The 13,918-nt window shown below is 41.5% G+C and overlaps 2 protein-coding genes across 3 annotated transcripts in view; one reads left to right on the top strand and one right to left on the bottom strand.

Moving 5' to 3' along the window:
- LOC134502748 (disintegrin and metalloproteinase domain-containing protein 9-like) overlaps window positions 1-13,918 on the top strand; it is a 658,699-nt gene that overhangs the window by 434,239 nt on the left and 210,542 nt on the right. The gene's annotated exons all lie outside the window — the stretch shown is intronic.
- The window catches only part of ZMAT4 (zinc finger matrin-type 4), a 140,754-nt gene that overhangs the window by 92,980 nt on the left and 33,856 nt on the right, over window positions 1-13,918 (bottom strand). The window contains exon 2 of one of the 2 annotated variants that reach the window (XM_063311085.1): window positions 12,136-12,240. In XM_063311085.1, the coding sequence (XP_063167155.1) occupies window positions 12,136-12,240 (105 nt within the window). The remainder of the gene's footprint in view (window positions 1-12,135; window positions 12,241-13,918) is intronic. The other variant, XM_063311086.1, reaches the window with a different exon arrangement.

The following is a 13,918-nucleotide window of genomic DNA, read 5'->3' as shown; positions in this document are numbered from 1 at the left end:
GTTGAGGAGAGGGCCAAACGAACAACCTTCTACTAACCCTTTCGGCCAAAGAAGTCCAAGTTAGACCAAAGAGACTCATTCTCATTCAGCCATGAAAGATCACTGAGTGTCTTAGACACAGCCTCTATCTCTCAGCCCAACTTAACTCCCAAGAGTTGTCATTGAGGTGGAATTTGACACTGGCTGCCTTAAACTTGCATAGAAGAGGCAGGCTATAAATCATCATAATCCTCCAGTGAAGTTCAGCAATATTCAATCAAATGCCTACCACGTGTGTCATAAATCCATTAGCAGAAAAGTGCACTCAGAAATCTAGCAAAATCCCTCGGTGCCTGTCTGGCTTTCTCTTGATTAACGGATTTATCTGCTCAATCACGGTTGCTTGTTAGATTGAGAACAAGATGAAATAAATGCAGATGTCCCTAGTGTAATCCAGTCTCTGTTAAGAGACTTGGAATATGGACATAGAAAGGGGGGTGGGGTGTTGTGTTTCCTTGGTGTATATTTTCAAGGAGGAGCCGTTTAACAGAATGAACTATTTCTTCTTCAAAAGGGACATTGGAGGCTGCTTTGGAAAGTAGGTAAATTGGATGAGGTCTGGCATCATTGTTACAGCACTTGGGCTACATTACCCATAATAAGCTGCCATTATTTTTGACAATGGAGAAGGAGTCAGCACATTGTAGAACATCTGCTTGGTATTAATTGCTTTTTTCAGAACTGATGTGACCTCTATTTTTTCCCACTCCCACTTTTTGTTTTTGTTAAGAACAAAAACCAGACATCCAAGCTTCTTAAAATTCCTGGCAAATCTTCTCAGAATGTTTTCAGGGCATGCAAAATATTCACAATCTTCAGATTCATGTTTCGCAATTCCAGGAAATAAATCCAGTTATGCTGAATAGTTGAATATTCGAATAGTGAATATTCAGTGGGTCAGAGGTTACATTAGGCGCATTAAGGGCTGTGATATTTGTGCTTAAGTATGTTGTGGGAATCTAGCTGTGCAAAACAAACCATCACATGAACCTAGAACATGCTTTCTTTGTTCAGGTATAGCATGTTACAGTAATATAGCAATGTTGTTTTGTTAATCTGGGCTTCTCATTAGCATATTGCATAAATCAAGTCAAAAAGGAGCCAATTTTTTTCCCATTTAAAAAATCCTAAAATGTAATTCAGGGTCCAAAGTAAATTCAGATTGAATTTCTAGGCTTTAAGCTTCCCTAGATCTTTTGGTTGACAGAGATGTAATATGTAGCCTAGCAATCAGAAAAGATCAGTATATAAAAGAGATTTAAAAAAAAAAACAAAAAAGAATGGGCACATGACCAAACCACTGCACTATTCACAAAAAGAAAATTTTGCTTAAAAACTCTGGTGAGTAGAGCCATAGAGAGACAGAAATGCTAAATGAAGAAGCAACTTTCAGAAAAAGGCAGAAGGACAAATCAAATAGCCAAGATGGATAATGGAGAGAGCCAGAGGGTTTAAGAAAGAGGTTTGTCATTGCTGCTTTATTAACTACACAAAAGTCTGTGATTGTGCAGGATCATCTCAGACTGTAGCATACAGGTAATCCTCACTTAACAACCATTTGTTTAGTGACAGTTCAGACTTACAATGGTGCTGAAAAAAATCGACTTGTGACCAGTTCTCAACCTTTTGACTGTTGCAGCATCCCCACTCTATGTGATCACAATTTGGGCTCTTGGCAACTGGTTTACATTTGTGACTGTCACAGCATCCCATGGGCGCATGATCGCCAGTTTCAACCTTCCTGGCTGACTTCTGGCAAGCGAATTTAATGAGGAACTGCATGATTCGCTTAACGATCACTTGGTTTGCTTAACGCCCACGGTGATCTGCTTAACGGCCACCACAAAAAAGGTCGTAAAATCAGGGCAGATTTGCTTAATGACTGCTTCGCTTAGCAACTGAAATTCTGCTCATTAAACGAGGACTACCTTTATATTAAAAGCAAGAGCGCCAGAAGACCTGATATTTCTCATGAGGACCCTTTAAAATGTATATGGTGACTTAAAAACAGAAATTGGATAAAGCAGCATAGGGAAGGGAGTGAGATAAGGATGCATATTGTCCACATGTTTGTTTCACATATAGTTCCCTCTTGAAAATACAGGGGTGGTCCTCAAGGGAGGGGGCAAAAAAGTCAAGGTGGTGGTGGTGGTGGCGGTGACCAAACAACTGAAGTCCCGTCCCTTTTGTACATGCGTTATGGTCCTCCCACAATGCATATATTCTAAGAATGGCAGAAGTAGAAGGAATAAAAGTGAGAATTGAAAGAGCAGGCCAAAACCCCAGCCATCTCAAATATGCAGATGATACCACTTTGCTAGCCAAAATTAGACTCATTATGAAAGTCACAATGGAAAGTAAAACATCTGAGTTAATGTTAAGCATTAAGAAGACAACGGCAATGTCAACCTGCAAACTTTGTAAACTTATAGATGATCAGATACTAGTGGTGGCAGATAGTTTGGACTCAAGAATAGATAAAGATGGACTGGATACAATACAAGAGAAATACAGTAGAGATTAATCCTACCGAGGAAAGCAGTTACAAACTGACACAAGTTCTAAAGGATATTTTTATGACAGCGAAGATCCAAATAATTAAAACAATGGTCTTGCTGGTGATAAGCTACAGCCATGAAAGATGGACACTGAGAAAGAGGAAGAGACGGAAGAGAGACACATCCGAATTATGGACCTGGGACAGTTACTCTGATCCTGTGGCCTGCAAAAAGAACCAGTTAATCAATCTGGGACCAAATAAAGAGTGAAGGGATGATCAGCAAGTAGAAACTTGCATACAGATATGGGGATGGATGGGATCAAAGAGGTTGTCCTTGGAAGAGGGACAGGCGCTTATAACAGAGAGGTCAAAATGGTTAGCATTATTCCATGCCAGTGTTTCTCAATCTTGGCACCTTTAAGATGCATGGATTTCAACTCCCAGCATAGCTGGCTGGGAAATTCTGGGAGTTGAAGTCCACACATCTTAAAGTTGCCAAGGTTGAGAAACACTGCTGTATGCTGTGAGCTGGAGTTGAGCCTATCTCAATGGCACCCAGCTAATCAGATATTTGTGGGCTTGGATAATGACATCATTGGGCACTGGAGTAAGGGAGACCTACCTGCAGGAGAATCCATTATAAACTGACCACGAACTTGGAGAGCCTGATCCCAAAATGGTACTCTATTGCTGAATCTTTGCCCTCAATTTCTCCTTCTCAAATTGTCACCCATGCAGAATTGAGAGGGATTTTTTTTAACCACTTCTCCAGGTCATTGTGAGAGGATGAAAATGGTCCTTAGAGTAGCACAGAGAAAGCTGGGTACTACTTGCATGGATGTTGGAAGTAAGAATAAAAATAACTCCGTCCCCACAGTACACACACGGGTAATGCCAAAATGATGAACTATCCTGAGCAACAGCTTTTCAAATGCTCCCTCACAAATAAAACAAACAGCATAGCAGACAACTGTTACACCTGTCAGATTCTCGTGTGATAACTTTCAGCCTGTCAAAAATAGTTCAACACTTCCCTTCACAATGACAAGCACCCATCAGCTCTGAAGCACGTGTCACTACCCTGAAGTTGCAGCAGAGCCTTATCAGATAAGCAACAGACTCTTTCCCCTCTATCTGTTGTTCAGCTCCAGAATAGCACCTCCTGAATTTTCTTATCTTGATTGTTAATGCACTATTTAATCAACAGAAAATAGTGTAAAAACTTGTTGTCTGAGAAGGAGTCAAGCAACTGTTGTACAGAAGCAACCCAGACCTGCTGTCCTGACTCATGACACCTGCACATTCTTCTCAGCTCCACTGTCAGGCTGTGAGAAAAAGACTCAGAAAGTTTCTGCCATAAGGGACACCTAGTTACATTGGTTCACTTGCTGGAATTCTTGTATCACTACTTATTTCACTTCAACAAATCTCGCTAAAGAAAACTTCGTGAGATTCACACTTGGAAAAAAAATGGCTTCCAGTTACCAAAGTCTGACAAACAGTATGGTTGAAGTGAAAGGAGATTACCTGGAAGATAATTTACGTTATTAGCATATTGCTCAAGCTTACAATACCCAGAGGGGTCACCCATGACAATATGGCAGTTTTCACAAAGCAGCTAAAATCCTGGAACCGACATCAAAGAATCAGAGAAATGCTGGCTTTGGTTTATCTTGGCAGCCATCTCATTTTAATTATCTGCCCTTTCATAATCCCTGGAATTTTATGACACCTATATATTGCAAATAGTTACAGAATGCAGAACAGAATACAGTTTTTATAATTTCTTTAAAAAATAATTCCTCTTAGCTTGTGTACATACATTTTAGGGTTGCTATTCAAATATTTTTAAAAGCCCCTGGAGCAATATTCAAAGAACAGCTAAAAGCCTACATGTGCCTATTAATAATTTGGCTCAACACTAAATCTGAGTACAGTACAGCCTGGATAATTTTATTGCAAGATTCTTGGGGGAAGTATGAGAAACAGTTCCATTTCTTCAAAAGGTGTTGTATATGCACAGGATCCTAGGTAACATGGTGCCAAAATCTGCCTGGCCATTTCTTAAAAATGTCCTTCTTCTGCAAAAAAGGGTTCTGTTTTTGTATGTGATTTGCAGGATGCCTGAGAATTTTTCTAAGTATTGCTCTTAGGGGTGATTTGTTGGCGTTATTGTTTTTAGTTATACCTCAGCAGCACTTTCTTTTATGCAAATGCCCAAGTCCTCAAAAGCCTAAATAGGCTGCATACAAAAAAGACCACCCGTTTTATGGAAGCACCTTGGCCCAGCCTCCTTATGGAGGATTCATAATCCATTTTAGGCCATCCTTGGTCAACGTAACTGCAAACAAACCATCAAGCACCCTTCCACAGCCGGAGGTGCATGTTGCTCATATCCTTGCCAAGAGAGGCAGCTAAACTCACAGACTGCAGAACAGGTGGCCAGCATTGGAAATACTCAACCGGCATTAGCAAAAACACGGACCTTCAAAAAGAACACGCTCGAGACTGAAAAGAACACTCTGTTGCTTTCCATCCGATTACTAGTCTGTGCTTAATAAATCCATCCACCTGTCCTCATTTCCTCCTCCCCGTGAGCAATTTCATTTTGCTTAACGGCATTTCTTTGGGTTGGTGTAGAAAGTTCTAACAAATTGTGGGTATTTTTAATAAGTTACTCAAATCGCTTCACATATGAAGCTAGAAGTAATGGACTTTCCTAAATCAGTAAAAGGCAGAGTGATCTTCTAGCAAAAAAAGAGGCAGACCAGATAGTTTTGAGGATATCTGGGCCTTCTCCTCGTCTTCTTGAGCAGCACCAGGGAGTCTCTGAAATGTATTTTCATTGCCACTGATGAAATTTTTGCGTGGAAAATGAAAGACCCGAGGCATCAGAGGGAGCAAGCTCCATCTTGGGGCCAGTCATGTTTGTTGGCAAAGACAGATTTGGACGCTCTGGTTTAAGTCAAACAGCTGCAAAGCTTTGGGCTCTGCGTGTGTGTGTGTGCGCGCAGATGTATGATTCGGAGGAGGGAAGCAGTTGCTATTCCTCTGCTCATGTGCCTTCCCCAAACTCTGTTTTACTCCAGTATAGCACACCTAGTGCATAAATGCTCACTGGAGGAAAACGATTGCAGGAACAGGAGCCAGGAGAAGCAAGTGGGCAGAGTCCAGACTCCTCCTCTACTCCAATCTCTTTGCCCACACTTTACACTTTTTACTCTTTGCATCTCTTTACACACACAGGTTTCTCCCTGGAGCCTCATCCCCACCTGAGTCCCAGCAGCGGGACGAGTTTTACAAAATGTAGTTGCTGCTCTGTATACCCAGGAGAACAGACCAGCACAGATTCTTCAGTATTTAGAAGAAGTTCACACTTCATATCCAGAAGATGCCAGGAAGTCCATGTGCTTTTGGTAACAGATAGCTCTGGAACTGACGCTCTGCTTGCTGCCACATGAACGCGCAAGTGCCTTCAATGTTCTATCTTTGAAAAGTCTTCAAATTATCATTCTTTCACGCCTACATCCTTGACTTTGATTTGACGAGAAGGAAGGAAAAACTAGATTTGTTTCCTACCGATCCCTTGGAGAAAGCCATGGTCAGGATTTTGCCTTCCTCCCACCTACCCCTTGGCCTGTTCTCCAGTCGATTTCACCAGCAGATTTTATTAGGGAAAAACCAACCTAGTCAATTTCACAATCCCTCTTTGTCAGATTTACAACTGAAATCTCCTTGTCTTGGGTCCTTTTCAATTTTTTAAAATGTTTATGAAATTGGTGCCCACTTGCCCTTAGGATTGTCCTATAAATGAAACAACACTTCAAAATTTATTGTATTCAGACCTACCCTAAAAGTTAAAAATACCTTGCTGTTTGAGGAAAAATGGAGCATCTTTTGATAGACAAGGGGTGAAATTTTTGTGTTGTCCTTGTTTAGGAGGTGGCAATTGTTCCTCCACTCCATAGGGCAGCCTTTCTCAATCTTTTGACCTGGAGGAACCCTTGAAATATTATTCAGGCCTCGGGGAACCCCTGCACATTCAGGCTCAAATATAGGCCAGAAGTTACAAAATAGTTATATTTGTTTCATGTGCAGGCCTGTATGTATGTATATATGTTTGTACATATATAGAGAGAGCCAGTTTGGTCTAGTGGTTAAGGCAACGGGCTAGAAACCAGAAGTCTGTGAGTTCTAGTCCCGCCTTAGGCATGAAAGCCGGCTGGGTGACCTTGGGCCAGTCACTCTCTCTCAGCCCAACTCACATCACAGGGTTGTTGTTGTGGGGAAAAGAGGAGGAGGAAGGAGTATTTGGTATGTTCACCTCCTTGAGCTATTTATAAAAATAATCAAGGCAGGATAGAAAATAAATAAAATAAATAAAAATAAATATAGATATGCATTAAGAGTGTTCCTAAACTAAAAATGGCAGGGATGCGGTGGCGCTGCGGGTTAAACCGCTGAGCTGCTGAGCTTGCCGATTGGCAGGTCGGCGGTTCGAATCCACGTGATGGGGTGAGCTCCCGTTGCTAGTCCCAGCTCCTGCCAACCTAGCAGTTTGAAAACATGCCAATGTGAGTAGATTAATAGGCACTGCTTCAGCGGGCAGGTAATGGCATTCCATGTAGTCATGCTGGCCACATGACCAGGGAAGTGTCTACAGACAAATGCCGGCTCTTTGGCTTTGAAACGGAGATGAGCACCGCCCCCTAGAGTCGGACATGACTGGACTTCATGTCAAGGGAAACCTTTACCTTTACCTTAAACTAAAAATAAAGAATGCAACTTACCTCTTTAACGAGAAGTTGCCCAAATTTGAAATATTTTTTTAAATAAATCGTGATCTCCCAGGGAACCCCTAGTGACTTTTCATGGAACCCTAGGGTGCCATGGAACCCTGGTTGAGGAACCCTGGCTTAGGGTAATCCTCTGTTTTAATTTTTTCCACTTAGGTCTTTAACTGCAGTTGCAAGCCCTAGGAAATCTTTGTCCAACAGTGGAACTAAAATAAATGCAAGAATGATTTGAATACAGTGTTGGTGAGAATTGTGCTGGAATAAGATGATTGAATCCTGGTTCATTCAACCTTTCTTAAAAATAAAAATGAGATACATTTCTAGACATCATGATTTAGGCATTTTTACTGGGGCAAAATCACATTACAGACACTTGCACCCCAGCTCAGACCCTCTGGATCAAGCGATAGAGCACCAGTGCAGCAAAATACATCAGCACTATAATCAGAGCTGGTTCAGGATTTGGTGGGATCTCAGGCATGACATTCACTTGTGCTTGTCTCAACTTCAAAGGAGCACATATGTAATCTATGGATTCTCTCTGGCCGAAGGGCTAAAGCAGAAAGTTCTGCTTATGTATGACCCTCAAAACTCTTACATGCAGCCTTTGAAGTCCTGCCACTTCATCATGGCCCTTCGGATGAGGCCTCTCTCCAGAATAATCAGGAGCTAGGTGAGGAGGAGGAATAGGGCAAGACCAATCCTGAGGATCCACAGCTTATCTCTGAGATCTCAGGGGATCCCCTTCTACCACTTACACCCTGGAATCAGCCCTGAAGCAAGTACAGTTGCCGAGCCTGTAAGGGTGCTGCTGCATCCAGATTAACTTCTCTACTGGAGAAGAGCCAGATTGCTGGGAAGAGCACCTTGGGAGTAGTCGATTTCTCTGAAAAAGCCGGTTCCTCCCAAATCACCCAGTGCTGGCATCCATAGGGAGGTTCAAAGGCAAAGATGGCAGATGCAGCAGTGCAATGCAAGCCACACCACTTTTGTACATGAGCTGTGCATTGCAACACCAAATCCACCATCTTGCCTGTTTTGAACCTCCCTTGCCTGGATGTCACTGTCACCTAGCCCCTGCCCCTGAATCCAGCTTGACACTCCCACCCACAGAAGTTGCACCCCTAAGCAGTAGATCAAAACCCCAGTGCCGTGTGCAGAAAGGAAAACTGCGATGAACTGGGGTGGGGCTGATACTTGCTACCATCGCTAATAAATGGAGCAAATCTTCGTTTGTGTTTCCACTCCCCACTCCCCCTCCCAAATCAGAACAATTACGGCTTTCCAAAAGTGCAATGAAGCTGAGCAATGAAGGAATTAGTGTATAAAAAGAGTAATGAAGAAATTAGTGTGCTTTTTAAAAAAGAAAATGATGGCATATAAATTGATATATTCTTAATAACACAGAAGACGGCTTATTGGACCAGGAAAGCTGTGGATGAGATTATAACATCTTTAGAAGAATTCCAGCCCAAGTACAGTTCTTCTGCATTGGGAAGGAGGCAACAAATTATTATAAAATAATCAACTGTCTTCTGGGGCTTTGGTGAGGAAACAACCAGTGTGGAAAAGATTGTAGGCGCAGCATGCAATCTTATTATAGCAGTTCAAGACGGTAGAGTGCAATGCAGTTAGAGAACACGGTTGGCAATAAAACTATACTATGAAAACTATACTTTCTGCCACCTTCTCAGGAAGACCTTGCCAAGAACCCCTGGATTCAGCCCTCTGCCAGTGCCCAGCAGGTCAGTGAGCCTGTTAAGCAGTCAGGGGAAATGTTAGGCCCTGTTGTCATCACCCATCAACAAGCGAGCTTCAGATCCACGCAGAAAGAAGAAAAATAAATAAATGCTGCGCTGATATTTTCAGTGTATGTTGGGTTCAGTTCTCTGGCCATTTTGCAAAAAACAACAACAAACCCATCCAGAAGGTATTACTGTGATTAGAAAACTGCCTGGATGTCAACAGATAATTCTTTCTATGTACAGATTCCCACTGCAAGCTGCGATGACGTAGTTTTGCACCCTGCTCCTTGTCTCAACAGCTGCAACCAAAGTTGTAAGCTGCAGTGCAAAGACCCCATAACGCGACAGATCCCAGAGGCTGGGAAGTGGGGTGAAGCAACAGCGGGGTGCTCACTGTTTAATACCCACCCAGGGAAAATCATGCTTTTATGAAATAATATCATGATTTTATTTATTTATTTTTTCTATCCAGCCTTTATTATTTTTTATAAATAACTCAAGGCGGTGAACCTACCAAATAACTTCCTCTTCCTCCTATTTTCCCCACCACAACAACCCTGTGAGTTGGGCTGAGAGAGAGGGACTGGCCCAAGGTCACCCAGCTGGCTTTCATGCCTAAGGCAGGACTAGAACTCTCATGCCACGCCTGATTGGCCCTTGGGCTGAGAGAGAGGGACTGGCCCGAGGTCACCCAGCTGGCTTTCATGCCTAAGGCAGGACTAGAACTCACACCTGGTTTTGTTACAAAATTGACTAGAAACTGACCAGAATAATTAAGATTTTACAGATCACATTGCCTGGGAAATCCACTCACTCAAGAGATCCAAGCTAAGGGAGGATAAGGCAAGAATTCCTCCAACTGAAAAACAGCTCACCCATAAAACCAAGGACCTGCGGTGGGACATATAACAAAATCGACATTTTGCAGCTGGCTGAGTTGCTCAAGGCAGACAATGGTCTAAGAGCGTGGGAATGATGCCTAAGTCCTACATGGACGCATCCAATGTCAAGCTCTGCAGCTGTCATAGGAACTGGTTTGCCAAAATAGAGGAGACCATATTTGCTGAGACCCATATGGGTCTTCCATAAGGATCCAGCAAGATCCATGCTACACTCTCTGTAACACACATACCCATACAAATCCCAACCATTCTGAAACTTAAGCAGCAGAATAAATGCTGAAATCACACAAATAAAAAGAGAAAAGCCATCTTTCCTAAACATCAAAATGTTCACTTTCTATGTTCATCACATTCATTACAATATTTCCCCTGCCTCTTTCCAGAACACCCTTTTCATCTTTCCAGAAGAAAATAAATTTGGGAAGGGTGATTTGGATAGGAGGAACAGCAGGAAAAGAGAGGGCTAAGTCACTGAATCTTCTAAAATTCAGTATATTAAGGTTGGACCATCTTTTCTCAGCCATGGGCCACCATGGGTGAAGAAGTGATGCAAAGTCGTGAGCGGTCAGTCACAATTAATATTGGCAGAGCTGGGATTTTCCATATTTCTCTTAAATTTGTTTCGCCAACTACACTATCAAAATACAAGGGATACAGAGCCTGACAAAGATTTGCAACGCTCAGGCATTCCTAAGGTCACACCCCACAATAAATGGACCTACTATATATTTTTTTTCTACATGGGGTTTCTAATGGATAGCAAAGTCTCTGTTATGGGGTTGTATCACTTTTCACTTACATCCTTGAATAAATACATTCTGTCTCGAGTTTGCATTACTCTGCAGATTTAAAAAAAGCTGCTTGAAAAAGCACATTTTTAAGGATACGTTTTTTAAGCATATTTCTTCACAAAAGACACACTTCCAAATGTGTTTGCTCTCCAAAGATGCCTGCTTAAACTATATTTTTGAGCTAAGATGCATATAGACATTCAGAACACGAGGAATCTGGAAGAGAACTAAGCGTTAAACGCTACCTTCATTCATCAGATGAGGGTTAGGTCAGTCTGTACTGAAATTCTCAGAGATCAAATTGCAGAAAGACCCTCATTTCTGCTCAGCAATGGGAAACTTATCGGCATGAATTATACGGCTTTGGCAAAGGAGATCCAGCCTCACTTGTCATCTAGAGATTTGTTCTTGGCAGGGACAGGTAATGGTTTTCAGCCGGCATAGCATCATCCTCACCATCATTAACCTCAGCCTTCACAGAAGACATGATGATGAAAGGAATAACATCACCAGAGTGGATGATGGAGATAAAAATGTCAGTCCATTTTTGTAAGTTTTAAAGATTTGATGGTGGCTTCATAGAATCAGTATGTTAAGTATACCAGAAGATGAATCCAGGAATTGGAAAGTCTATTTGGGGTCTTGCATCCTCCTTACTACAGGAACCTAAACTAAAAAGTTATATTTATTGCATTTTATAATAATTGTGATGTGCATAGGTTTTATGAGATTCTAATGTTTATGTTTGGAGTTTGATCTTATTGTAAACCGCCCAGAGTCCCTCTCTTGGGGGAGATGGGCGGTAATTAAATGTGAATAATAAATAAATAAAACATAAAACATCCCAGACTTGTGTGTGTGTATAACAATGGACAACAGAGCTCAGCCTTATTTTGTATGACCACTTTCCAGGTACTGTACCAGTTTCCTTTCAGTCTCCTCTTTCCAGGGTTAAGCATACCCAGTTCTTTAGACCATTTCCTCAATATTGACTTAAAACATCTTCGTAGCATCACCCAACCCAACTGAAGTGGTATAAAGCCTGTCTTTTTATGTTTGCCCAATAGTGGTCGGACGACTCTAGAAGACCCTAAATTGGTCCCTTGATCATCCTCATGGTTTCTTTCTCCTGTTCCAGTTTCTCTGAAGCTTTCTCAAAACTGGTGCCCAGAAATAATTGTTGAGGTTACCATCTTCACTTTTTTTTTTTTATCCATACCATGAGGACACCTCTGCTTTGCATATTTCCTTCAAACCCACTGTTAGATTGCCCATTTGCCACAAGCCTCAGTCTCTTCCGGGCACTGCGATAGCTTGCCAGCCACCAGGTTTCCCCCCACCCTCCAGCACCTCCCTTCTTACCTCATAATGAGCCACGCGTTGTGATTCTGATATTAGTTGGGCGCTGCATACCCTGCAGTAACTTTCCGTAAATAATTCTTGATCGATCTCCGATGACTTCATCTGCTTACAAATAAAAGAAAAAAATTAAAAAACAATTTGGAGTCTTATGATCACCTTCTTGGCATGAAACTGCAGCAGATATTATCTGGGGTTTCACACCGACCCATGAAGAGCTCTGAGCAAGTACTTCTTTGGGGCGGGGGGGAGGTGTCAAATTAGAGATAGTCAAAACGGGCATTATAACTGAACCAGACCATATAAGGCAAAAGAAATGCCTCGGTGATTGTGTAGGACTCTCAACTCCCTGACGTCTCAGCTGTCAGTGAGCCGTCAGAAGTCTCATCGTTCTTGGGAGAACTTACAGAAAAGGACAAGTTGCAAGTGCAAAAGTATTCAGCAGAGCAAAAGTGACAATGCGTTTGAAGTTGAATGTTACGTTTCTTGTCAACCCACATGCACTTCAAGCTTGGGGAAAAAGTGCATCTTGCCAGTCAAACGTAACCAGAGGGAGCCTCCATGTAATTTCTTTATCTCATCAAATCTCCCTTTCTCAGATGCTTCTTTGCCTTGTGGTGGAGGGTTTCTCTCTCTCTCTCTCTCTCTCTCTTTTTTTTTCAAATTTATCTGGATGGGGATCTTTTGCTGAGTTGGGTTTTGAAGGTCATGCAAGTTGTTAAGTCTAAGAAGAGTGGAGCCAGAACCAGGCAATTGGTGCACTTCTGCGGAGGTCTAATGAACACCCATGGGTTGCAGTGCCAAAATTCTATTGTGTGATTTTTTCACATTTGGAAGACAGAATAAGACAAGGTGTTCTTTTCTCCTTTAAAGCCCCATCATATCCTCTCCCTTCCCCCAAACAGGATAAGTGCACAAGATAATTAAGGACATAAATGATATTTATCATTCTTTAAAAATCTGAAACAAAACAAAACAGATTGCTCTTTGCCTGCCTCCAAATTATCTTCCAAGTTAGTTCATTTTAAAATAGGTTTATTTGGTGGTAGATTCAAACAAGATGTTGTGTTGAATGTTAGCCTAGCCTTAACATGGATCTTTCTACTCAGATAAAATAGGATAAGCTATTTATATGCTTGTGGTTTGCTGTGTCCTTGGCTAAAGGAATTTTCGAAAATAAATTGGGCTGGAATGGAATGGAATGGAATGGAATGGAATAGAATAGAATAGAATAGAATAGAATAGAATAGAATAGAATAGAATAGAATAGAATAGAATAGAATACTCTTTGGGTGAGATGGGCAGTGACAAAATTTGAAATATAAATAAATAAATACTCTCTTCCTTTAGTGGGGTTCCTTCTGTTCATTCCTGCACCACCCCAGTGGCTACCAAGTTGGCTAACTGTCAAACTAAATTGCAATTCACTATAAAGCACTTAAAGTTTATTCTTTATTTATACTGGTTAAATTAAATTTTATTCTTTATTTATACCTGTTGTTGATATTGTTATTTATATTTTTATGGTTTTAATGGCTGATTTTATTGTGAACTGCCCAGAGTCCCCCTTCTGGGGGGAGATGGGCGGTGATATAAATTTGAACAATCAATCAATCAATCAATCAAGTCTGAAAGGGGAGGGGGAGCCTAAAACTGAAAACAGATGGAAAATCTAAGCTCAAAGCAGAATGAAACAGAGCTCCCTTTGTGAAAGGCCAGGAACAAAGAACTCAAAGCTACTAGGAATCTTAAAATCAACCAACATTTTTGAATAATCCTAAAACTA

This window comes from Candoia aspera, chromosome 9 (assembly GCF_035149785.1).
Source record: "Candoia aspera isolate rCanAsp1 chromosome 9, rCanAsp1.hap2, whole genome shotgun sequence".
Taxonomy (NCBI): domain Eukaryota; kingdom Metazoa; phylum Chordata; class Lepidosauria; order Squamata; family Boidae; genus Candoia; species Candoia aspera.
Note: the sequence above shows the minus strand (reverse complement) of the source record. Positions and strands in the feature narration are given on the sequence as shown.